General features: G+C 41.7%; 1 protein-coding gene and 1 non-coding gene across 8 annotated transcripts; both read left to right on the plus strand.

Annotated features, from left to right (window-relative positions):
* Positions 1-400: 400 nt before the first annotated feature.
* Positions 401-26772, plus strand: LOC143345970 (orexin receptor type 2). Of its 7 annotated transcripts, none has more exons than XM_076773693.1 (8): positions 401-2706; positions 2784-3542; positions 3811-4987; positions 21628-21775; positions 22637-22855; positions 23109-23268; positions 23447-23559; positions 25697-26772. In XM_076773693.1, the coding sequence occupies exons 3-8, from the start codon at positions 4556-4558 to the stop codon at positions 25918-25920; spliced, it is 1296 nt and encodes a 431-aa protein (XP_076629808.1). In that variant the 5' UTR covers positions 401-2706; positions 2784-3542; positions 3811-4555; the 3' UTR covers positions 25921-26772. The 7 variants fall into 7 exon arrangements, with proteins under 7 accessions (XP_076629808.1, XP_076629813.1, XP_076629814.1 ...); XM_076773698.1 differs by adding an exon at positions 24936-25209 and having other exon boundaries at positions 401-3542; positions 25697-25824; XM_076773699.1 differs by adding an exon at positions 24936-25166 and having other exon boundaries at positions 401-3542; positions 25697-25758.
* On the plus strand, positions 7443-7582 carry LOC143345978 (U11 spliceosomal RNA). The gene has a single exon (XR_013080367.1). It is a non-coding gene; the product is annotated as a U11 spliceosomal RNA (small nuclear RNA).
* Positions 26773-26905: the final 133 nt, after the last annotated feature.

Here is a 26905-nt window from a genome sequence, read left to right on the forward strand (position 1 = left end):
ATAACAAACCCTGACCATCCCAGAAGAGCCCAGTGATTCGAGCTCACTTTTTAATTAAGATTTTAACTCGACGTACTCTTCTTTACGTTTGGATAACGCTGTTTGTAGAGCGGAGTAATTTGTCAAATGAACTGCCTCTGCTCGTTCTTGAGGACATTATTCGGTCTACACGGTTATTGGTACAGCTACCTCAGTTTTCTTCCACATTTACCGAGAAATTTTCGGTCCTTCCGATGATAACGAAGCCCAGGAAAGGACGAAACAACTCGCGTGGGGTTCGCCAGGGTCGAGGGAATCGGAAAACTTTAAAATGAAACGTGCCTCGGCCCCAGCTTCGGCGGGCTGCGGCACCTACGCGCTCGTTAAAACGACGTACATACCTCAGTTTCGCAGAGTCCGTCGCCGCGTTCACATCCCTTCCCCGAACCCAGGATCCTTCGTTCGCCCGTCGACGCGACGGACGCACCGCGAGACGTTGAAAATCGTCTTCGACCACGCGAACGGCCCCGAATATAAGACGCGAATCCGAGAACGGTTGCGACATCGAGAAAACGATCGTCCCGAACGGGGTGTCTCCTTCGACGAGGGATATTCGACCGCGCAACGAGATGCCTCTTCGTTAGAAACGATAATCCGATGAGCGTATCTGGCGCGAAAACGCGACCGGTAGCGTGGTTCTGAGAATAATCGGCCACGAGGAAGTCACCCTGAGTTCAAATAACAAGCAAAAAGTGCTGCCGTTCGAGGCGAACCTTAGGAGTCGAAAAGAAAACATTTGGAAAATCGTCCTTTTGCATGGAAGTCGTTGGCTAACATTAGGGTATAAAGTGAATGACACCAGCTCTTCGTTCGTAGTGAAATTCTCGTCGTCCTTTTAGGCATTCAAGTTTCTGTACCGATCCCTCGAGCACCGTGAAGAATACCCTAGCTCGGATGCGTCCAGTAATTTAGTCGAGTGACGAGTAGATACTGCTAAATAGTGTATAGAAAAGTGTTTGGATTAGTACAGTCGAAAGATGGGCAAATGTTATCAGAAATATTGTTGAAATCTTACCAGAGACGAAACAATGCGTGCATGAATAGAAAACACTCGTTGGAAGCCTCAGGTGGTCTTCAGAAAGAGCTAAAATTAGAAAATCGTATTATTGGAAAATTCTTTTAATTTATCGTTGAACAATTTTAATCCTTGAATACAACGAAAAATACGACGAAATGGATCCTCTAATAAATCGTATCACTAAATTACTCGACTAAATTTTAGCATCCGTACACATCAAGTTTCTAAATTACGCGCCGTTGGACTAAATTACTAGACGCGTTTGAATCAATCTTAATAGAGGACATAGAGAAATGGCTTTAATCACGAATACCTTCGATACGCGACTGTGTATGAAGTTGTTCCTAATGGTTTCGACCAGAAATTTTACACAACGATTTGAAACAATTATTAACAAACATTTCAAGGCTTGCGAACCGCTGTTTAGACGATAGACGAAGTTAGAATTTCGATTCAATCTGGCTCATCTTATTTAAGTAGACGTTGGAATTATTTTCTATTGTTTGTGCCGGTCACTTAAGACGTACGACTTTGTTTCCAAACGCTTTCAGGAAAGGTTCTCGTGAAATTGGAGCGATCTAATTGGACACGCAATTCCCGAGTCTTCAATTGTTTCAGACTTATCTTTATGAAGCTGAGACTTCGCTACTCCCCGGAGGAAACAATCCGAGGGCATCAAACAAGTTGGGACGAATATACCGTATCGGAATAACAGTTTGCGATGTTAACATAATAACGTAAAGACCGGAGCATATTCCGCAATAGAACGATTCTCTGTGTCGATGATCTGTTTGCTGATATCGCGGAGGGACACGACAAACTCCCTCTATAATTCAAGAGATCCTCCGTCATTGTTAGCAATATCGCGTATAATTTACGAATCAGGTCCCGTAGGAATTAATTTGCCAAACACGCTTTAAGTCGCCCCTTTTAACCAGAACTCCCCTCGTTCAGAAATACCGAATTCAGTTTTCTATCTCCAGCCTCTGGTTCGTTATAACGTTCATCCGGATTAGAATTTCAATTTGAAAATACTTCATCCGCAGATTGTTTCATATTCATTACTATGCGTACCGGCGTCCCTTAAACTCGTCACTTTACGGATTCCCAGGCTTGCTTTTGCGCGATATTTCCTCGACGGTGAATTTTTTGCAATCTCTCGCGCGCGACTTTTCCACGAAATTCCGCGGCTCGCTCTCCGTCGTCCGGAAATGATGCACAGGAAAGAGAGTTGGCGAACGAACACGCCACGGTTTCCCTCGGATAGATTGAATTTAACCGTTTCCTCTGGCAGTCGTAGCTAAGTCGTTGACGAGAAACAGACAGATTTACGATACTTCGTGCACGAGACGGTACCGGGACGAACATCGAAAACATCGCGTTCGTCGCGTCAGAAATATTTCGGACATCCACTACTGTCCGATGGGCTTGCCGTAGCCAATGCTCCGCGTATACCTTATAACGAATAAAAATACTTACGATAACGAATCGATACGATAAATCACCGGTTGCCGTGCAATCTTGTACACGAAGGAAAAGGGAGATCCGCAAGACTCGGTCGATTTAGTACGATCGTCTATGCGGTTCGCATACATCTCGCATCGCAAACATACGGGGACAGTTGAAAACCGTAAAACGCAGCGCGAAAGGTACAGAAACGGGTTGTGACAACTTTTTGATTAATTGCTCGGTTGTCCGTGCCAACGCGGACGCGTAAGATTAATAGGACAATTGTGGATTTTTTCAATTAAACTGACCGCAGAAGTAAAGATTGCAGGACGTTATCGGGGGATTTTCGTGCGAAAGAAGCGAACGATACCCTCGCCCACGCGTCGGCCGTGTCACGGGCCCCTGCACGCAAAGTTTATTAACGTCGATTAACGATTTTTCGATCAACGGAATGGCGATACGGTCAATTAATAGGCTGCGTGCAATTGCATTACCGGAGTTCAGTCTGTAAACTACATCCCATCGCATCGTGACGCTATATAAATTTCTAAACGTATATACCTAGAATCGCAATTACACCTGTAAACCCGAGAAATACTGTGCACGGTATTGTTAACAACAATAGCTTCGATCAACAATTTAATAAATGCAACAAGATTTGGCAAAATTGTCGGAAGACTAATCGGGACGTTTCACGACTTAAACTATAACTTAGAAAATATATATTTCGTGCATTTTGTGTTCATATTTTATTAAATTCGTTCGAACGGTCGTCGAAATCTGACCCACCGCGCTGGAGCGAATATTTATCGTTCCTCGCGGGCAACGGAAATCCGCGAACTCGCGTTTAACACTTCTTAATGTTCGTTGCGACTTTCCGTGACGTTCGAAAATAAACTCGGAGCGGTTCGTCGTTCGTTTCTAATATTAACTTCCGCGACGAAATTCGCTTTACCGATTCCCAAACGATTTTATAGCGCCTTGCCGGGTAATCGAATTCTATTCCGAACTCTTCGACTCGAGTTCGAAAACGAAGGTAAAGACAGGCCCGAAGAAAATCTGTGCAAGATGAGACGTATCACGGCGAGTAACGTCCGATTTTTATCCGAAAGCAACGTTCCAATCTTTGCAAACGACTCTATGGATCTTCATTAATTTTTCATTCCCGTTTTATCGCAATTTCAATGAAAAGTGCACCTGTATACGCTTGAAATATTATATTTCAGGGGAAGGTATGGCACGCTGCTTTCGATGAAACGACCGTGTCTGGCGAAGGGGCTGTTACTATCTGTCTCTCTCGATAGAAAAAAAAGAAACGAAAGAAACTTGGGGGCGTATCGGCCCGATGGCGAATTTATCGTCCAGCCCGCAGGCCATTCGCAAAAGAAGCTGAAGAATAGAAAAAGGGAGAAGCGTCGTGGTCTGAATCGAGAATAATTTCTTATTAGGCCGTCAGGAGTTGGACCATTTATCAGAAGGGAAATTCGTTAGCCACGTTGACGCTTGGGAAATCACAACACGGCCAGGCCCAAAACGTTGCCCAAGCTAACTTTCCTCCTCTCCCGTCGACGTGACGAAGTTTCCGGTACTTGACTTTGACGCGCGTGCTGCGGTCGAGTGACCAGGGGGTTAAAAATATCGCTGGAGACTCGCGACGCTAATCGGATAAAGGACGCTGCTCCCGATGATCCCCGAACACTCGTTGGGTTATCGAGTGACGCCAATGGCGAAGGGACATGGAAAAGACGACGGGAATTACCTTTAATGCCATGGAAATTGGAGCGAAGTGAACGTCACCGGTGAAGTGGCGAGAGAAGAAGCAACGGAGGATCGACCGGGCAACTTTCTTGCTGGAATATTATTTCGTCCTTGTCCGACCGTTGAACGTTCAGCCCTGCGGGGCATTTACGGCGACAAGTTTTGTTTTCGAAAGGCGTCGAAGGCGCGAGGATGCGAGGAACGCCAGCCGAGAGCTGAACGAACCCGTGAAACAGAGTTGATCAGAGAAATTTTTAACGGGGAAACGAATCGCGACGGAAGAGAAGAAACATGCATCGCGTTAGGTCGATGATCGTCGGTTGGTTGGCATTGGTGGTGTCCACGTTGGTCGACGCCACCGACTATGACTACTACGACTGGACGATAAATTACATAGACCTATCGCGTATGGAAAGAAACGCAGCCAACTGCACCAACTGCCGGAACGTGACAAGCACGGACATATACCCGAAGTTCTCGGTCTGGGTGCTGATCGTGTCCCACAGCATCATCTTCGTCGTTGGATTGGTCGGGAACGCGCTCGTCTGTATCGCTGTATACAGGAACCACACGATGAGAACCATCACCAATTACTTCATCGCGAACCTTGCGGTGGCAGACTTCCTGGTTTTAATACTTTGTCAACCCTTCACCGTGATATGGGACGTCACGGAAACCTGGTTTCTGGGTCTAACTCTGTGCAAGACCGTGCCGTATCTTCAGGTAAGGCAATCTGATCAAGCGTAATTCCTCTTTTGATTAACTTGCTCCTCCCACGCGATCGTAATTGCAAAAACGCAACGTGCAAAAGATGCAAATGTTCTCCGTGTATCTTTACATCCTACTGTTATGCCGTAAACGCTGGAACTTGAATTTCTTCTGTCTCTCTTCGGGTCTCCGCTTGTAGTAACATCCTCGCGGTGAGACCTTGTAGAAAATTGTACTCTGTAAATTGTTGTGAGATTTTAGAATACATGAAACTTTGAGTATATTAAGTATATCAAAAACTTTGCGTGTGTCTGAACATTTCGAGACATTTATTTTACAAGGAGAGTCCACGGGTATGGAAACGGCTCCACTATAATCGTGTATGTTTCGCTGGATATTGATTTCGAGGACACTCGGATTGGCAACGATATATCAAATTCGAGACAACGAGGAATTCAGATTGCGGGACTAAATGCACTTTTGACGCGATACAGTCGACATTCGGTAAATTCGTCCCGTCAAAATCTGCGATTCAATGTCTGACAACATCGTCACACTCCTCCCAGTAGTTACAACACGAGTATTCTTCAGTTTTCTTCGCCGCCTGAAGTTTAACCAGCGTTTGGCAGGCCGCTCTTTGGCAGGAAGTTGACATTCCGAAATAATTACGGAACATCGGTTTACGAGGCAGCCGAAATGATATTTTGCAGTATTCTCGATCGTAATTTCTCTAAGACCTTCGGTTACGGTCGTAACATTTATCTCAGATGTACGAGATACGTCCATTTTATTCGATTAATGGGTGATTTGAACGTACGAGTAAGGAGTGTAGTAAAGTAAAATTCCGATTATTCGGCATAGCAGAGACTGGGCCAATGCCTGTTACGCCTTGTTTGCATTTTAAAACATTAAAATCTTCCAAACAATTCAGAAGTTATGATGTTTTAAATATACTCCTAAAATTTTGGAGAGAAAAGAATTTTTTTCTCGAAAATGGTTAGGATTTCGGGTGTATGTCTGTTCACCAAAAATGAGTGTAATTGAACCCTGCAACCGAAAATAATTTTTCCAGAGCGATTTGAAATTTTTTTTTTCGCCGAAAAATTAAGGCACCTACCCCCTGTCGATTTTTCTTAAAAATTTGTTTTTGATTTTTAATGAACACAACCATAGATAATGCAGTAACTGGATGCTGGATAATCGGTACTCTACTGTATAAAGGAACTGACAAAGTATTAAGAATTAATCACGTTATTACGCCAGAAAATTCTATTATCTTTCGATAAGCTTAATAACATGATACATTTTGAACAGTTTCCTTTGTCGTACGAAACATTGGATGAGACAATATTCTTTAAAATTGTTCATCGATTGCATATTTTTTGTTAGTTTTGCAATCGAGTATCATTTTGGTTTTCGTTTGCTAAATTTACTTTACGGCGAAGATTTACCCGGCGGATTGTTCGAGTTGTGGGCGCGACCAATACTAAATTCATAAGTCGGCCGCGTTATTCCTAATTTGGTGTTCCAGCTTCTCCCATGTCCGTTTCGCGCATTATTTCACCGTGTGTGTCCGAACACCGGCGGTTCGATGGAACAGGGAAATACGAAAATAACGCGATCGTTTTAATTCTCCCACGAAGATTAATTTCCTTTCCAATCATCGAGTCGTTCGTATCATTGCTTGTGTATGTCTGTCGAAGACTTCGAATCAGTCTCGAATAACAGAGCTCTTTCACAGACACAAATGTCTTTATTCAAGTTTTAATTAATTCGATTACAACAGCTCTTCGCATGGCTAATAACCAGTGATTGAAAAGACTCTCAAATAGTTTTAAACTAATGTATCGATTCTGATCGAAACGGTTCGCCAGAATCTTTATTTCCTATAACACACGCTATAATACAAAACCGATATATGCTAGAACCTTTTTCACGCGTAATAGCTATCACACCATCTCTGTTCCCATAACTGTTTCAAGAATCGGAATCGATACCATAACAGTTTTAAAACTCTACTAATAACCAACGACGCCTGCTTTCTCCCTTCAAACCTCTAAAACCTCGATATCCTATTCGCTTCGAAATGTTCTCAGTTCAATGGCGCGATTGGCGAGAACTGACCGTGAATCAAATTATCAATAACGTGGACGGTATTGAAATTTTGTAATTAAAATTTCTTACCGACCGTGACCGAGGATAGACCATCTAATAATTTGTCGACTCAACGATATTATGTTTTACGGAATCGTTCTTCCGTGTAATAAAATCGTAATCATACGTTTTTTCTTTATCGTGAGATTGTTCTTTTTAAATCGATCAAGATATAGCGCCATTCCCCACTGTTGGAGTAATCCTAATGCTTTAGTTCATCGATATTACGAGAGATGGCTCAACGAGGACGATGATTCTCGCATTCGATATTGCGACGAAAACGTTACTTAAAGCCAGCGAGAGTACAAACTCGTTTAAAAAGGGTGCTCGCTACTTTAATAGCGCGTCAGTACGTTTTCAATGACATGCTGGCGGGGTATGGCTATCAAGACATACCCAGTACATAATTTTTGTAAACGCGAGGCTGTTGGCTGCCATTTTTGCACCGACGCCTCCAGTTAATTTAATCTACAAATTAAAAAACACATAGTCTTTATAATATACACGTGTAGCAAGGAATATTTTTATAAGTAAGCTAAAAGTAGCCAATTATCGAAGCTGAACAAATACCTACAAACGACATAATTAAAGTATGGATTTATACGTTAATTGAGAAAAATATCGCGAACGGAGTTGACGTCTGCAATTTAGCCCCAGTATATCGGTGAAAGATAATTTAATGTTGCCAACGTCCTTCACACGTACGGGAGTCGCAATAAATTTAATTAAGCTCGTATTTGGTAAATTACTGCGGTTGAAATACAATGCTGATAAAAATGCTCGAGCCGTGAAATTTACGTGGAAAAAAGAAAGCGTTGCAATTTGTGGCGGCCAACGACCAACGCTATTTTTCAGATTTATTTAATCGGATGGAGCTAAGAAAAGCTCTCGTATAAAAGTACTCGGGCAAAACAATCTTTTTCTTTAAATATATTGCAGAAGAAGCAGAGAAAACCGACATATTTCGTATACACCAGCGGAAACCTGCTTTACCGGAAACGTGTTTCGTGAAATGCATTATTCTACGGCGATGCATAATCTCTGTAGCTTTTTCAGTTTTCAGACGTTCGATCATCCTTACACATCTTACCAAACCTGCAAGAAGTTGCGACAGAATCATGGGTTACAGACTGAGATAACTTTCAGAAATATTTATCTTTTAATAGATAAAGTAAATATCTAACACTAACCACTAAATCTGGATCTTACCAATGGATACAATTTGAACATTTATAAAACATTCTTGATAATAGTCTGTAGCACTTGCTGTTGTACAGATTATAATATGCATTTAGTACACTTTTTGTTAATCCGACGAAGTTTTCTTCTAGTTTCCGTAAATTTATTATTTTAACTTTCCAACCAACGCCCCTCTCCGGAGTCGCCGGGGGTGTACGCCCCTTCTGCCACCTTCCCTCTAGTACAATTTGCGTTCGCAAATTGTGAACATTTTCATCTTCTTGCTTCATTGATATATGGGGTCTTCTTGGCTACTTTCCATTATATCCAATTTCCTTAAAACACAAGAAACTCTTTCATTACTGACTTTTTCCCTATTTCATTCTCCAACTTTGACGCAACTTCCGGGACACTGGTTTTACGATTTACGTTCATTGCTTTCATAATCCTCCGTTTGTCACGACCAATTAAGACCTTCCATTCGAAACAACCACTGCTCAAACAACTCGAAAGATCTTGTTAAATTTGTTGAGCTGTTATGTTCCGCGGAACGTGTGGGGAATGTGGCTTCACGAGCCAGATTCGTAGACGCGAATGACCGTGTCGCGTATTTCGAAAGGGTGGAAATGTAACATAAGCGGATGGTGTTCGTGCTCGAAAATCAGGCTCCCCGGAGGTAGGTCGAGAGCCAGGATTTTCCTCGAGCAGGATTGTCGCGCGGTGTCGCGCATCCGAGCGGAATAAACATCGCGAAGGTGGCCGCGTTGGCGGAACAAACGAACGTCATAATTCGGCGTTATTCCGCTCGACGGATCACAATGTAAATTCTATACAGCGAATTTGATGGATTTTCGATATTGGAAAATAACATTCGGCTATCAGCTGTATATTATTATTGTTCTCGTTATCCTTCGCCTCTGACCTTTCGCGTTTCATTGCACTTGTTTCGCGTAATCGTTTGCCCATTAACTGGCCATTACATTCTCGATTCAGTTACAAACGAACGAAGTAACGAGACTGTATAAAGATTTGAAGAAGATTTGAGGGCATTTGAAGTCAGCGGAGTGTCGGATAACAAAGTCTAGGGCTCCAGAGGTGGCACCTTTTATGTGCTGAAAATGTGTTACAAAGGAAAGAATGGAGGTAAAAGTGACTCCAAGATTGAGTACTTTCTCTCGCATATCCAGTTCAGTGCCTTTAATGGAGTAGGAAAATTTAATGATGCCTTTTTTTCAATAAAAGCGTGTGACATGGAATTTAGAAATGTCGCCAGCATATGTTACAAATTTGCATTGCAACAAATATCAGAAATGTCGTTAATGAAGAGATCGAATGAGACTGGGACCAAGTGAAATCCTTGTAGTAGAGAAGGCAGGACAGACACTAGTTTGAATAAATGGCTATTGTATTTTGCAAAGAGTGATTTGTTACAAAAATAACTAGACAGCCAAACAATGGTGTTACCTTCGAACTCTAAAGCACTTAACTTCCCACTAGATAAGAAGATTATGATTGATGACATCGAAAGTCTTATAGAAGTCGGTGTATATTGCACCTATTCGGTAGCCATTGTCTATCTCTTACGACAAATAATATTGATAGCATAATAAATCGATCACAATTGAACTTTGCGAAAATTGCCTTGCTTTCGGAGAACATTCTTGACATTTTTCCTTAGTCATTAATCAAAGTGTTAAACTTGTTAAAGAATTATATATGTAAAAGATATTCATGTTCATCGATGAATTAAAATAGCAATGAATAATCGTGCCTGGCGATAAAATAGATTCAAAGTAAATTACAAAGTAGTCCGCAATATCTAGCAGATTATCAAGTTGAGCACCATTATAGAACACGTTACCGGGTAAAGCATAGCAAGTTCTTTTGCTATTCACAAACTTTCAAAGGGCTTTCGAGGTGCTCGGAATTGCAGATTCAGTGTGTACATAAGTGGACCAACAGGTCTTATGGCTTTACACACCACCACACGCAATATTACGATATCGTTTCTTTAGAATTTGAAGTAATCACCCTATTGCGAATCACAACTGGTTAACAGGCGCTTCTACTTAGGATTTTCATTCTTAAAAACAAGATGGAATCTATTGGATCGGGGACACCATTCACGTGGAACAACCTAATATTAATATTATCGACTAGAGCGTGTAATCAAATTAGAAAATGAATCTCTGCGTCTCAAAGGATTCGAATCCGTAGTAACTCACGGCGAACTATATAATCAAATTTATCGCACGATGAAATTTAATAACATTACGCGAATAACTAAAAGGAGAAGGGGGTACAGAGAATGTAATACGTTACGATATAAAGAGATGAGATACAAAGACCGTGTCTTGTATCGGAATACAAGGCAACGTTACACGGTCTTGCTTTATAGCCTATTGTTAGGGTATTGTTTCAGGGCTTCGGCGTTAGCTGTACGAAGACACGCGGTAAAATGCACAAGAGAATCTATAGCCGCTCGTAATCATTGTCGGTTTCGCAATCCATTGCAACCGTTGTTAACGAGAACGAATATGATTCGTTCTCGTTAAAACGGAGCCGCTGGTAAGGAAAAGTTTACTCCTCGACCCCGGAGCCACGACGTTGCCCTGACACCGGATATATTCGATTGGAAGCCCGATTGGTTCTATTGGTTGCTTAACGTAACATTACTTGCGCCGTGCTCCCTCGCGTGTAAACTTTTAGTCGCGTTTAGAAACTCATCAATCAGCTTCCAGTGTCACGCGACGCGAAACGAAATCACGATACGGAATTGATTCGACGTAGTTTTTCATTTGCTACGAGAATTTCATTCTCGACCTGCGTTAACGCCGCGACCGAAACCAATCGCGTGACCCCGGAAATAGAGTCGAAACGTTTAATTAAATTCGATGCTTCTGTTTGGTCAAGGATTTGCAATGGCGGTCGTTTACTTCCCGTACGAGTCATACGTTTGTATAATTTGTTATTTACGGCATAGGATTATAGTTAGGAAAGTTCGAAACAATTATGCAGGAAACTCGAACTCGTAAAATTCGTTTGTGGAAGTACCCTGTATATACCGATGACTCGAAGATGTATACCGATATATTAAATCTCGACGATTCTCGTGAATTGCAATCCGATTTTACAAGATTCAATCAGAGCTGCATTGAGAATAAAATCAGATTAAATCTCTCTAAATGCCACGTTACGAAGTTGCCTCGCAGTATTTTCCTAACCGTGCATCAGTACGAACATAATAATTTAGAATTATCAAGGATCGAAGAAATTATAGACCTTGGAGTTGGTCCCACTAACAGTTCGTTTAATTGTCGAATTAAATCAATAAATAAATTAATTCTCGAGGCTATTCTGAATATAAAACGTATAGACAATCAAAAAAATGAATGTTTTACGGGATATTTCGAACTTTTCAATTACGCGTGTCCTTTAATCAAGATGATCAATCGTTTCACAGTTCCATGTTTTTACACATTTAACGATCACTATACGATATTCGAAACTAGAATATTTGAATTGAAAAATGAATCTGGCAACCTTTCATCGAGTCTTTCGGTTTCTAGTTTCTTTTTTGGCGGTCTTACTACCGACGAAAGGAAACTTTGTAACAGGTGTTTTTAATAAGAATAATATACGACGAGAAGGAGTTTTTTTAATTTCTCTATGCAATATGTTTCTTTTTTTTCTTCCGACTACTAGTGGTCCCTTACCAGCACATTCACAGACCTCCAGCTGTTCGCGAATAGTGGGTGAAGAAATACTGAGTTAAATAAAGAGTATGGAATGTTTACGACCTTACTTTGAATTACATTTTCTGTTCAGGTTGGCGCAAGAAAATGGTAAAGAATCTACAATATATTTTGAATTATGAAAGTGACTTCATACTTTTCATTTCATTAACAAAAATCTGCATGATTGTACGTTGAATACTGAGATAATCCAATGTTTCTTAACCCTCCAATAGATAGATTTTATGGAAGTTGTGAAACTATGCCTGTTCTGACTATATTTGTGACAAAACATTTGATCAAATAGTCTGAGTCACTCTGCTTGGTAAACTGCGATTCCATGCGGACATAATTGACAAGAACACCGTTCGATTTACGAGTCGCATGAACTGTAAACGATCAACCGATGGCACTAGGGGAGCACGTGCGTTCATACATCTACTTAAAACGCGATCGGCGGTATTACACTCGTACGCTGGCGCACTGTTGCGGGGGAAATATCGTTCGGCTCGTTTATCATGGTTCCCTGCATATGTACGCGTGTACCAACGCCGGTGTGCAAACTGACATTCTGCGCTTGCCCGTGCCCGGTCGCCGATGCAGCTACACGGTTGCACGACGAAGGTAGCTCTCAGCCGGCGACCAAATCGCATTATCTTACAACGTGTTGTTGCACACCGTTTCTGCCCGATAATATAGCTTCGGGTTCTCAACTCGTCGCGGAAAATTTCCCTCCAGGTGAAGATGCCAACGGGACCACCGCTTTTTGGGCGAAATCCAACTAAAAATCGATGGTACAGTTAATTGAAACAAATCATACAATAGGTTCCTAATCGATCATTCAAAAAAAAATAGCGTTATGAGTTAAAATCTGGGAAAAGTCTCAGAGGACTTTGAATGGGGATAAAATTTACCTGTGTCCAGCGGTTATTGCAACTGTTGGATATCATTTTGGGTAAACTATAAAGAAAAGAACTTTCATTGGTGCCTGGACGCTAACGAGAACCGTCGTCGTTTGTATCGACTAGCTCGTGGAGAAATCCGAACGGCGCAAGGGTTGATGTTGTTTTTAGCGGGAAAATTACCGCGCGAGGCCGTCGCGCGTAAAGCGGCTCGGCGGTGAAATTCTCGCGCGAAGAAAGAAGAGATACCTTGTGAATACGAAGGGCAAAAAAGTAGATGAACCAACACGCGGGCAGACGAACGTGCAAAGGCCGCGTGTAGGTGAATAACGGTCCCGGAAACTACGCGGAAGTCAAAGAGACCGAGCATAACGAGAGAACCGCGACTGCCTGGCGAATACAGTTTTACCCTCGCGCTGTTTGTGCGTTTCCGTAATTCTCCTCGACCGTGAATCGCAAACGCGGATTCCGTCCCTTAACGAACCGTCGGCGAACGTTTTTGTTTTTAAAATATTCCTTGAAACTTAAGCACGCGTTGTTTCGGATGTTCTAAAGGCCTCCACGCCCTCGCGCGAGGCGACAAACCCCCTCAAGACGCTCGAAATTTAAACTTCTTGTTCACCGGGCAGGGATTAAAGTCCTGTTTCGCCGCGAAGAAAATTAATTGGGCTCTGCAACGATAAACAGAGTGATTCTAGAAACTGGGTCAGGCTTTGTACTTTTCATCGCGTTTCAATATTCTCTTTCGGTTTTCTTTAATTAATTGCCGTGCCCCCCCGATGTACTGCTCGAAGGAAATCTTCCGGCATAGCTACTGGGGCGAACAAAATTGATAATCCTTGAAAATTGCATGCGTTGCCGAAGTTAAGGAAAGTTTGCACGATAGTCACGCGTAATGCAAAACTACCAGGGAAATTTAAAGCTGGTATCTGCTACGGTTCAGGAGCTGCAACGCCCACCGTCGATTCTCGCATGAGCAGCTTACAAACGACGTCGCTGCCCGCGCGCGACACATTTTGATCCCTGCTTAGTGCTATTGTAGCAAGTACGGTCAATAAACATAGCTTAATTTGCTTAATTTGTAAATTGGCTTTGTTATCATAACGTATGAAGCATTAATATGGTTACATCCTGTTTATACGTTCCAGAAGGGGTTCGCGCCAACAATAACACCCTATCTAGTCACGTAATTTTGAGACCTTTTCTGTTATTTCTTTAGAAAGGCAACGGGAGTTCAACTAATAAAAATGACTAATATCCTAAGTTACTTATTCAGAACTTTTTGTCGAAAGAAAAATAGCGATAGACGTTTCTAACTATGGCATCGATAGTATTTCAATTATTCAACGCGGGGTATCGTAATCGATCAGTAAGGTGTCACCGAGCACGCTATATCGTGTTGATCGTCGGCACGACAAGAGCGCGGAACGGAATGTATAATTTTTAATTTTTATGGTAATTAGAATATCATTTGCAGCTATAGCCCAGGTGAATAAAAATTGCATGAGAAGGACTTTTTCATCGATTTCGATGGCTTTCATATACACTCGTGGGCAGTGCAATTTAGAAAAAAAAATATTTTTTAACAACGAAGACATTCAGTGAAATTAAAGGATCACAGAATTTTGATTGAAAAATTGTGGATCTTCGAAACACTAACTTCGCGAACAAACATCACAGACTGTAGGTACCTTGACCTGAGTGAAAATTCAGAAATGTGATTGGAGCGTCAATTTAATAACGTCTTCGCAGCATCACGTGTAATTTATAATCAGCTACTGTGATATGACAACAAATAAATGCATGTTTGATACATCGCGAGTGGTTAATATCTATTTAAGTTATCAATAATCCACGTCGAGGGGTCGCGATTGCTTTATCGACCCTACACAGAGTTAATTGATTTGGGGAAACAAAATTATTGTAGGCGATTGAATTAACAGGAACGAAACAAGTGGTCTTTCGCGTACCGAAAATACTGATTGCAAACAGCCAGCGGTTCCCATCTGTTTCTAACTTCTAAATCCTTGTACGTTGCAAATTGTTAGAATAGTGGAGCTTCTTAGAAACCAATTATTAATTGTAGTTAATCTTTTTCTAGATACGCGTTCTTTGCAATACGAATCTCTGTAATAGAGACGCCTGAATGGGTCGATAAGAATGCCTTTCAATTACTTCGATCCACGCATCAAGTATCAAAGACGATCGTCTGCAAGAGAAGCAGTGTAATTATTCGTGTAATCAGATCTTATCGATCGTTAGAAACAAGATACAAAAAATTTCGATCGGCGAGCAAATAGCAGAACACGAGCAACAGACTGCAAAAAATATGAAACAGGTTTCATTTATTGAAAGACTCGAAATACCTATTGCAATCTGTTTTGTTGATGTTCTTAAACAATTTACAACGTATATAAGAATGTTTGTCTACCTCTGCTTTGCCCCAATGTCGCGACCATTTCGGTTATTGTAATGCACGTTCCTCGGAAGAAAGCGCATTATTTAGGGGAGATCCAAGTGAGTGCACCGCTTAAAGAAAGTAGCCATTTTTCCAAAGAAATGCACGAACGTGAAACCAAGTTGACTAAGCCATTAGTTTGCTACTATCAGCCCGGAACTAACTTCGGTACACTTTGCTCGCGACAAATGTTAGACATTCTTGAAGTGATTTATTCCTGCGGATTTCAGCAAAGTAGTACAACATAAAATGTAAAATTATTACCCAAAACTGCGTATTTCAAACACTGAGCAGAGATGAGAAACTTGGCTGTCGTGTCTGATTACGTATGGTATAATCTCCTTCCTATGGATCCACCATCCTGGGTTCGTACGAGACTATACTCCAACCAATCTGACTCGACAGTTATTTTCTCATCTCTGTACCAGAGACTAAATCAATATTACAAATACAGATAACGTACCAGTATTTTTAGATAGTTATTTCATTATCTTTAAAACTTTTTTGTCGTGCAGTTTGGAAAAGATAAGTGTTCCGTTTAGCTGTTTTATGGTACAGAGTTTGGGTGGGTCTCCCCTATGGGGCAATCGAGTAATTGATGCTACGAAGTCGAAAACATATTTACATATTTCTAAACGTCTCCCGGGATAGATCAGCGATAAATATATCGACGATCGCGTCGGATAGTCGAAACCCGCGGGAAATTCGCTGCTAGTCCAGATATGCGACTTTTCGCGGCAGATAAGGAACGGATAGTCCTTCGTTCATCGACTTTTAATCCAATCGCGAACTCGCGCAGCCTCATTACCAATCAGGAGCCCCTGTGCCGGATCCAGAGTTCTATTCGATTCCCTCAACTTCCGGAAACGTATGGAAATACCGTCAGTCCTCGAAGTGTCTTAAACAGATATACTCTAGTTGGAAAATGCAAATTGAGGTACAGATACAATTTTCTGAAGCTATCTTGCTTTGTTGCGTTTAGTAATTCCAAGTTACTGCAAATAGTAAAATTATCTAAGTTAATTATAAAAAATAAGTAAAATTATCTAGTCTCTGCTACGTCATCTCCGATTTTAAGTTTCATAATGCATGTTGTGGCGCAAAGATGGAGATTCCCCTAATCGGTTAACAACGTGTTAATAGTGAAATGGTTATGTACACGTGTATAAAACGCGTAACAAATAACATTGCGTTAGATTGTCCGCGCGTTACACGCGAAATGGGGAACCCTAATGGCCGAGTTACGCAGATTGCATGATTCGCGAACCGTGTAACGCGACGACTAGAGGTTTCGTTTCCTCTGCTTGTAAACGTATTCCGTGTCGTTGGTTTGGATGGTAATATTTCGAGCGCCCCAGGGCTTTTTCCCACGGAACTCGCTCGGAATCTCAAGCATTCGGGAAGAAAAGTAGAACGGCGCTCGTTACTTGAGCCCCCCAACCCTGCCGAATCTGTTCGTTTCTTTTTGGAGATCAAGCGAATCGTTGAACGTACACGCGATGGGCGGTTCGTGATTGCGCCCGATAGAAGGTGCAGATCTAAGGATCGAATACAAACGGAGACCACTATGTCCTTGTAGAAAGAAGCCCCGAACGAAAAGAACTCTTTTCGTATATTCTCTTATAAAGAAAGTATGCTATAATTTGTACTCAATAATTATTCTTTCCTCGAACGTGCACCGGAAAATCGTTCGAAGAGTTAATGTCCAACCCGAAGGAAACGGACCTTGCGATCCATGGATCCGTTATGTCGGGGCATGACCCAAAAGACACGAGACAGCTAATGATATAAAGCTTTGCGTGTCGTGAACTCTATCGCGACGGTAAAATGGTCGGTTGTACTCAGCGAGCTACTCTACCTGGGTGATATTTCACCTGGAATAACTCTTTCTCGTGACTACGTCGATCGCATGAATTTTTCAGAAGGACGTCCTAATGTTCTCTCCCCCTCTCTTTTTAGCGAATTATAATCGTCGATCAAGGGAGTCAACTACCAGCAATTATTGAAAAGAGAGTGCTAAAACTTGTAGTTTGTATCATACATTTTAACAGAGCCCAATGATGGAAACAATGGCAGCGTGGTACCACAAATGGTGAAATGAGTGAATCGTTTAACCTTCAATGTTATGGAAGCGACGAACCGAAGTGTTCGGAAAGCGATTTTGGGGATCAATCCGTTATCGCGACTAACCTACCGCTCGTTAATTTAATGATGGTGGGTGCGATCGCTGGTGAACGAGACGCAAAGCGGCAAGTGGCATTGTCGCTATCGCCCTCAAGTTAGGCGCGTGCTGGCGTGACGGACGCAGTTACGAGTGCGACCAGTAGATAGCCGAGATTTAATTAAAACGTGCTCCGGGCCGTCTAGCCCGGCAAACAATCGTGAGATCGTTTCGCGTCAGATAGAACGGTGTGAAAAAAGCAATGCGTTTTGTTCGGCTGACGAGCTGAAGCCATCCGTTATGCCCCGGGTACCAAGCGGAATTACTCGATCCGAATCGTGTTTCTTTTCCATTGACAACCTCCGCCGACCCTAGGCTACTCAACAGGATTCAAAGAGATCCTGCTGAATCCTGGGCTTATCATACAGAGGTGCATGGTGCAATTTTGCACGCATCCGCAGCGACTATCTGATTCATGGTCGATCGTCAACAGGAAAAGTTTCAAATTCTAATTAAAACGAGGGAACCTTGAAGTCTCTTCCCGATTTTCAAACCAACGTCTGACGCACAGTCGCAGAGATGATTAACGGAGCGGTGAACCGTTAACCACTTTCCCCCAAGGATCCCGTGACCGTATTCGTTCTCGACTCACCCCCGCACAATCTATCTGGACATCATGCTGCAGAGTGGGCGGGAACGTTGCAATTATTAAGAAAACCCGGCGGTATGACGTTTCCGTTGATTGGTGGGGTCAGTTCTTCTACCTCGAAGCGAAAAACAACGGTGCAAGCTGGCCAGAAACTTTTACAAAACAATATATAATTTGTAACAATTGTATCTTGATAACGAAGAATGGGGGACAATTATTTTTTCACGCCAGAATATATTAAAACCATTGAAATCGTTAGGAAGTCCCTTTTGTTTAGTTCTACAGGAGCAGGAAACATTATAATTCGTGGTGCAACCGAACAAAAGTTAAATAATTTTTTCGTACGAGTCCCTGTTCCTCCCCTTTCATTGTTGCGTTGCAAATCGGAGCTTTTTTTCGTCCAAAAGACGCCCGCGAAAATTTTTACACCGATGTTCGTGCGAGGTAGGAGATCGATCGTTACCAGCCGCGGTCGTAATAATTACAGTCGGTCAAGGATCGCTCGATGAGAAGATATTCACGGTGTAATGTAAATCGATCGTTAGAATACCAAGGTACCTCTAACTGAGACCGTTGGTTAAATGCACCAATGCAAATTGTTCCAAAGCGCGCTTTCGCTGGTCGTTATTGTATCCGGGATGGTTTCCGCGCAATTAAGCCAGAGATTCAACGCTGAGAATGAGATACATACGTCCTAATTTATTCGTCGTTATGTCGGCAAAATTCAAAGTACACGGAGACGTCGCAGTTAAAGATTGCACACGGAGGATCAGTTTAATTAGGTTCTGGAGCATTGTCTATAATATAGGATTTTCCAATAGGAGCAATAGAACTTTCGATCGTCGTAACCGCCATATTTCTCACAAATTTCGTTGCAGAGGATTTTGGAAGAGTTAATGATTTAACAAATTATCCAAACGACTTGGTTGCCCTTAAATGGGGAGAAATTAGTTGCACACAGACGATGAATATTCCTCATTCTGTATGCACGGATGAAAATCGACGACGAAAGTACCTACACTGTAAAATTGCGCGAAGCAGGTAAACTAATATCGAGAGTGAAGAAAACGGTTGATAAATAATCCCTCGGAACGTTGTCCAACGCGCCACGAGAATTAGATCATCTACTCGTAGCTTTTATTTTTGCGAAACTCGGAGGAAAAATGATAAATTGTTCGCCGTGAGAAAGCTACGTCGTCGTAATCCCGTTGTATCAGCATCGCGCTACCAACTCGTGATAACCATTGTACAAAGAGTTCGCTAGCTACTTCAAACCTTTTCCTTTTGCTGTTGGAATTGAAGTGTCCCCAGGGCTTGGGGGTACACTACGCTGCTATCTACCTTGGAATAAACGATTCTTAGTTCTTCGACTAATTTCCAACGGAGCGTCTAGATTACACAACGAAAAGAAACGACTCCTGTTTCCCATTTACATAAAACGCCCCCGTTAGGAGAACGAACGACTAGCGCGAATTCCCACCTGGATTCTTTTAAGCTTAGCGAGTAAACCGTTCATTACAATTCACTCGACGCGAACAGTCGGCAGAAAATGTCCACAAATTAATTACCCTCGTCCAACGGACTTTGAGTCCATCTTGACCCATGGAAACTTTTGGTCTTAGCTAAATGACTCAATCTGCGGCAAGCATTCAATAGTTAATGCATGTCCAAAACTTCAGAGTAAATTATTTAGTTTACTTCACTTACGCGTTAATTGTATAGTTTCGTGTCCGAGGGTTACAAAATGAAATTCGTGGCCTTAAAATATCCTCGGTATACCTATCCACTGCATCTATCAGTTTCAAACGTCGACGGTCGGCGAAACGATTAGAATCGAGTTCCTAAAACAGTTTTACAAGCACAAGCGGTTAGATATCGTTCGGTTGGAGGTTCGTACATAAATTCGAATTAGCGCTACTTACGGTAGGGTGCCTGGTGGATCGTGAATCACAGATTATCGCGTAATAGATCGAAAGTCGGGTTTCGATTGGAACTGGTCGAAAGCAGGGTCTGTGGAGAACGCTTAATCAGAGGGACGGCTAATGTGTCCCGTGGTGACAAGGTTGAGAACGTCTACGTTGCACTTGCGACTTGGCCAGCCACCGTCGATCAATTCGAATACACCGACGTGCACGAGAGAAACTTCGTAACAAGCCCTTTGACGACAATTTCGAAATTCAATCGACAGCGTCAACTGACGGCCTCTTAAACGCGTGGTCCACGCGAAAAGGCGTCACGCAAACGTCCGGCAGCATTAAATCGCGTAAATTCACGTTACGTCCAGGAACGAGACACAAAAACCCGCACGAACGCGGGGCTCAACGCATTTATGTAAATGCAATTTACTTAATGATCGATTCGAGATCCGGATAAGCCGGTAATTGCCCGATGAATCTTTCAGTCGGCTGTCCGCCGTCGTTTTACGAACAAGTACAATAAGAAATGTAGGTCGAGCCCTGGTCGCGAGCGAATCGGTTTTATAAATTCCACGAGTCCTCCGACTCGAACCCGAAAACACGTGGTAGTAAATTTTCTGTCGTCGAAAAAAAAAAGATAAAAATGAAACGGGACAGAAGAAAAATGTGTCGAGCCGAGGCCAACGGTTTTATCAGTTTTACCAAGAAACGGTACAGCTAGAAACATTTGCCCATATTTTCTAGGCGTTCGTTTTATATTCATGATGCGTCTCTTTGCCTAGCTAACCGTGAGTAAGTTATCGGGATGGGAAGTCAAAAGGTAGAATATGTGTGCCCACGTGCCACATAAGCGTGCGTAAACGTCCAGTTATGTGTCTGGTACGACCCCTCCGTATATGTACCAGCGCGGTACTTAATACGTGGGGAATCTAGCATGGATGGATACCAAAAACCATGAAAAATAAATTTCCACGACCTCCTCTTCGAGATACAACCGCGTTTATGTTTTAAAGGGCGACGTATCGAAGAAATTTTCTATTGGATGCGTATTGAAATATGAGGGTGGAAATCGATAAGCGGCCATGCTGGACATTTTGGCATAAACTCGGAATAACGTTTTTAAATATTAGTTGAACCAACGTTAGAAGTCCTGCACCCTTAATAGAATCTATGTCGAACAGAAAGACCAATGGTTAAGAACCACTGATGTAAACTGTTAAAAGCTCTATTATATATCCTCGCTGTATCGTCTATTTCCGATCTCTGAGGCAACATGGAAATTCTACGCGCAACGGAAATTATGGAAATGTCAGGAACAAAGGGATTTGAATTGCAAATAAAGGCGATTAATATTTTTCTTAGACATTCCGCGGTAGTGATCGAAACAGCATAAGGGTTCTTTGGCTCCTGTTTAGTGCACGTTGAGCTCTAATTTCTCTCCGTTTTCAGTCAACGACCGCGACGAAAGAAAACCGTAATTCAAAGTGTTGTGTTTGTTTCAGACAGTGTCGGTGACCGTGAGCATACTGACCCTAGCATGCATATCCGTAGACCGATGGTACGCGATATGCTTCCCCCTCGCATTCAAGACGACCGCAGGACGAGTGAAACCCGCTATCGTCATAATCTGGGTGATAGCGCTCTTATTTGGTAACATTATCCTTTTGCATACCAGCGAAATACAGAGAGCGTTCAAAAAGTTCCCGGATTTTGCGTGTCAAGTTTCATAACAATCGTTGGTTTTATAAACTTTGTCAGAGAACGTGCATAAAATTCTGCTTTAATCCGAAGAAAAGCGCATCTGAAACTGCGAAGATGCTTCAATGTGCCTTCGGTGATGTCCTCGACTTCCGCTATCAACGTAAAGAAGAAATTGAATCCTGTCTGCAAACAAATCATCGATTTCCAATTAGAGAACGAAATATAATAACAGAATCGCAGGGAGAACCGAGGAAGAGATTACAGTGATTTAGAAAAATAAAATCCCAGAACTTTTTGAACGCACCTTGTACAGATATCAGATAGATCCATTTGTATTTTGGAGGGAATACTGTTCGTTGCACATTCGTCGAATCGTTTCTGAAAAACTCTCAACCGTGTACATTTAAAACTAGTCCGGATAGGGTTTGAACTTGTCTTTCGCAGAAAAATTTCACCAATCCATTGGTAATGCGTTCGCGAAGATGAAATAAAAAGTGTACAAATTTTCAGTTTCCATTAATGCCTATAGCTCGGTACGAGCGTAGCACAGAATTTTAACTCGACGAGGAAGCGCCTGTAATCTGAAACGCTCCTCGCTGTTGCGCCCATTCCTGATATATCTCGCTCTGTTCGTCGGATAATTTTCGCGTGACTGGGTCTCAGCTCGAGATAAAAAAGGTCGATTCCTCGAATGAATTCACGTCCCAATCCCGAATAGTGTAAAACTCCGGACCCGAACTTTCCGCGCATACTCGGGCATTACAGTATTTGAGAAAAAGAACCATGCAAAAACACTCACCGTTTGTACAGATATTCCGGACCTGGTCGTGCTGCACGTTATTGTACCGGAAGGCAATCCGGACGCAATTCTGGGTCGCGACTGCGACGTATCCTGGAGCAAGAATAGTCAACTAACGTTCGTCATCGCAAAGTTCATTTTTCTTTACGCCGGGCCCCTGCTTTTCATGAGCGTTGCTTACTGGCAGATCGTCAAGGTCCTCTGGAAGAACAACATTCCAGGGCACAACTGTAAGCAAAACAACTGTGTCTATTATTCCTATTTTTCTCGACTTTCTCGTATCTCGCGAATCGTAAAGTATCACGTTCTAAATTTGATACTGTTGACTATTTCTACTTGCCGACATTTATCTTAACAGTCGTGTTTAACGCGACATTTAACCCCCGCGATATCGGGGGCGATTAAAACGTTTACATTGCTACGGTAAAATGACTAATCTGATCTGATCTGCAAACTCTGCCTAATTATTGCACGGATTTGCAGTGCCAGCGCAGGCCTCGCAGATGAGCCAGACTTCTCCGGCCAACGTTGGGAATCTCGACGGGCAGCTGCGATACCGGCGCAAGGCGGCTAAAATGTTAATCACGGTGGTCATCATTTTTGCCATCTGCTACTTTCCGGTCCATTTACTCTCCGTTATAAGGTACACGTCGATACTGTACACGGCTCGTAAAAATGCAACAGGCAGAAAGAAGCGACTCGGTATCGCGAAACGAACCTAAACAGCTTCGACGCGAATGGAAATGTGTACCGTATTGCATAGAAAATGACAACTATTATTACGCGGGAAAAATCGATGTACGTGTCATTTACTGTTTCAGGTACACCAGAGGGTTAACGGAAAGCACCTTGACAAAAGTATGCGCCTTAATATCGCACGGCCTCTGTTACTTCAATAGCGCGGTTAATCCTTTGATCTACAACTTCATGAGCGGTAAACGATCTCTGTTTTTATCGTTTTCGCGACTGTATTTCACATCTGTGACGTTCTAAGTACAGTAGTGCCCACATAAGTGACCAAGCTCGAGACCGGCCGTGGTCATTTATGTGGGCATGATTACTTCTCAGAATTTGACAGAGATAAGAAAAGAGGATAAGTGCGAATGAGATACAATAGGTGGTACCCAAAATCTGGTCAGTCACACCTGGGAAAAATTTTAATGGGGGATTCTAGAGGCCAAAATAAGACGAAAATCAAGAATATCAATTTGTTGATGGAGGCTTTGTTAAAAAGTTATTAACAATTAAATTCAAAAATTTCAAATCGTTTTGGAAAAATTATTTTCTGTTGCGGGGGTCAATTACAATCATTTTTGGTGAATAGACACACCCCCGAAATCTTGCGCATTTTCGAGAAAAAAAATTCAGTACGAGCGGAACTTTAAACGTTAATAACTTTTTAACGAAGCCTCCATCAACAAATTAGTATTCTTGATTTTCGTCTTATTTTGGCCTCTAGAATCCCTCATTAAAATTTTTCCCAGGTGTGACCGAACACTATACAATGTATTGATAACGATCGGCGTCAAGTTACCCTCGACACGCTCGATGTTCGAAACCGCTTAGGTTCTAAAAATTGGGGGATAACTCTGGTCAATTATGTGGGCACTACTGTACCGCGGACCAATGACATCGACTAGACGCGTCTTTCTTCCGATATATTCGGATGCAATTCTTTGAAACGAAAGGTTATCCGATTTCGCGGTAGAGTCGATGAACAATGGGCTGCCTTTGCTCGAAATCTTATCGACATTCGCTGTCGAAGAGCTTTCTATTATATCTAAACACGACAGAACACCCTCGTTAAAGCGTGGGATTGTGTTACATTCGTGGAGAAATAATTGACAAGATGGCCGCGTTTGCAATCTAACGCAAGTAAAAATTAACGAGGATGACTCCTCTAATATTCTGATATTCCCGTCATTACGTTATATCAATCTAATATACTTCATGAAGATGCAGAAAAAAGATAGCAACTTGAACAGTATCGCCGAAAAACTCTCCTCACGTTCTTAATTAAAGTTCACTTCGTCGGACATTTTGTCTTTCCATTTATACTTTGAACTAACAAAACTAGCCTGAACAGTTCGTCAGTATGATCCGGATGCTAGCCTAGCTTTTCTATCATCTGGTCAACTATGATTTGATTTAAATGCTACCGTATAAATATATTTCGAAAATTTGCCTCGACAAAGATTTTCGTTTTACGAGGCAAGAAAAGACGTTATACGTACCGGTGTGTTCGCTTGAACGAGGGCTGAAAGAAGGAGAATAGGAATCAAACGGAGACATTCAGCGTGTGGTTTGCAGGTAAGTTCCGGCAGGAGTTTCGTCATATGGTCCGAGAATGCACACCCCCGAACGATCACAGACCAAATCAGCAGCACAGCTACGCTAACACGGCAAACGGATGCCGATCTGCTCCTCAAGGTCGCCGCGAGCAATTATGACGCGCAGAGATGCGAGTCTCTTGGGTGAAAAAAGCTCCTAATTTCGTCGCGGAAGGACCTCATGGCGGAAATGATTCTCCGCAGGAACAATGTAGTCTTGAATATTGCACTCCTCGGACTCGATCACGCTCAGAGTGAGCTATATTATATCACAGTTATTGGCTGCTATGAGGCGACCTTTTAGCCATTTCGCGCGCGCAAACTGGCAGGATTAACGAACGCTTTCGAGAATCGAAATATTCTTTAGATCGATCGCTCGATACCAACGGTGAAAAACGGAACTACAGTAGCTTATTTTGCAAATAAGCTTGATTATTTCGCTTCCGGACTCTAATATCGAGCTATGCAAGAAACTAATAAATTTTTATTTAATATTCATTACGTTAAGAATTTAAAACAAAGGTCGATAACGAAATATTATATGGCTTGCCCTTTCCGTTAACCATTACGTGAATTGCAGTCGGTCGACAGTGGCGCCAATATTAACCGCGTGCGTCCTACTTTTGAATTTTATAACGGTTTTCGTCTTTCGTTTAATAACCCAGATTATTCTGCTTTCATTATAAGTAATATACTCTATAAGAACCGTTCAACGACACAACGAAACTTTTCACGTTACAGGAAAATTTCGGAAGGAGTTTAGACGTGCTTTTCGTTGCTTTCAAGAAAATGGTTCTCGTATTCAACGTGGATACCTTGCGAGTTCATCTAATCCTAAAATGAAGTCCCGGACCACGATACGAACAACGTTAAAAAATAATAATAACGTTCAACGAAACACCGAAATTATACCTCTCAGTGCTATAACAAGCGTCCAACAAAACGAGAAACACGACTCATCGTAAGTAGATCTCGGTGATTGTGACTGTTAAACGCGTAGTATGATTCATAAGTATAATTTATTTACATGTCATTCGAATTGTAATGTTAAGATATACGATACTTGATAATTACAAGAAAAAACGCTACGTCCCGTCGGATAGTATTTAAATAACAAATAAAACTTGGAAAATTGATTGTATTTTGTTCCTATTTTCATAAAAATTGAGAAACACTGGAAATCTATTCCAATATGGTATTTTACTTGATGTAACAAAACATCGAATTATTTTAAATATGTTTGTTACGATAATGAAAATTATTGGGAAAAAAAAAACGTAAAACGTGAACTAAAATGATAGGCACGCATGCACATTTGCATGTAATTCTTTATAATCGAATCACATTCATGATCGTTATTGTATCTATATAATTTTCCACCTATTTACCGTAGGCGCCGACGAACCTTATATAAAAAGTTTAATAAGATATATATAATTACTACTACTATGTTATAAATATAAAGCGATGTAAATCTCGTACTGTGTATAATATTCCTAAAATTTTACGTAATCTCGATAGAACTTATCTTTAATTCACTAAATGTTACATTTCTATCACGTGCTTAGATCACTTAACGCAAGAATCAATTCCAATGTTTGTACGTTCGCTCATTGCCCTATCCTCTTAAACGGAAGATTTTAAATTCGATCGATAAAAGTTTTGCGTCAGATTTCCGTAAACCTCGACAAATCGAAAAAAAGAGGAAAAATAAATTTAGTCACGTATGAAAAAAGTTCTTATCAATATATTATCATTCCATTCCACCTTGCCAATAACAAAGCATATTGTCGTAAGCGTAGTAAACAAAAAGAAAAGAGTTGTCGTGGTTTAAACTTTTCGTACTTATTACGAAAAAGTTCGATAGATGTAATCAGTGACAAAATTAGTAATTAGTATTATGTTAGCCTTAAATACACTTTGTAAATAAGCTAAACCATAATAATGACC

Source organism: Colletes latitarsis, chromosome 9 (assembly GCF_051014445.1).
Source record: "Colletes latitarsis isolate SP2378_abdomen chromosome 9, iyColLati1, whole genome shotgun sequence".
NCBI lineage: Eukaryota > Metazoa > Arthropoda > Insecta > Hymenoptera > Colletidae > Colletes > Colletes latitarsis.

Coding starts and splice junctions, on each gene's coding strand:
- LOC143345970 (XM_076773693.1), top strand. CDS start 4,556: ATGCATCGCGTTAGGTCGATGATCGTCGGTTGGTTGGCATTGGTGGTG. Junction 22,856..23,108: donor CAACATTCCAGGGCACAACT/GTAAGCAAAACA, acceptor ACGGATTTGCAG/TGCCAGCGCAGGCCTCGCAG. Junction 23,560..25,696: donor GATCTACAACTTCATGAGCG/GTAAACGATCTC, acceptor TTCACGTTACAG/GAAAATTTCGGAAGGAGTTT.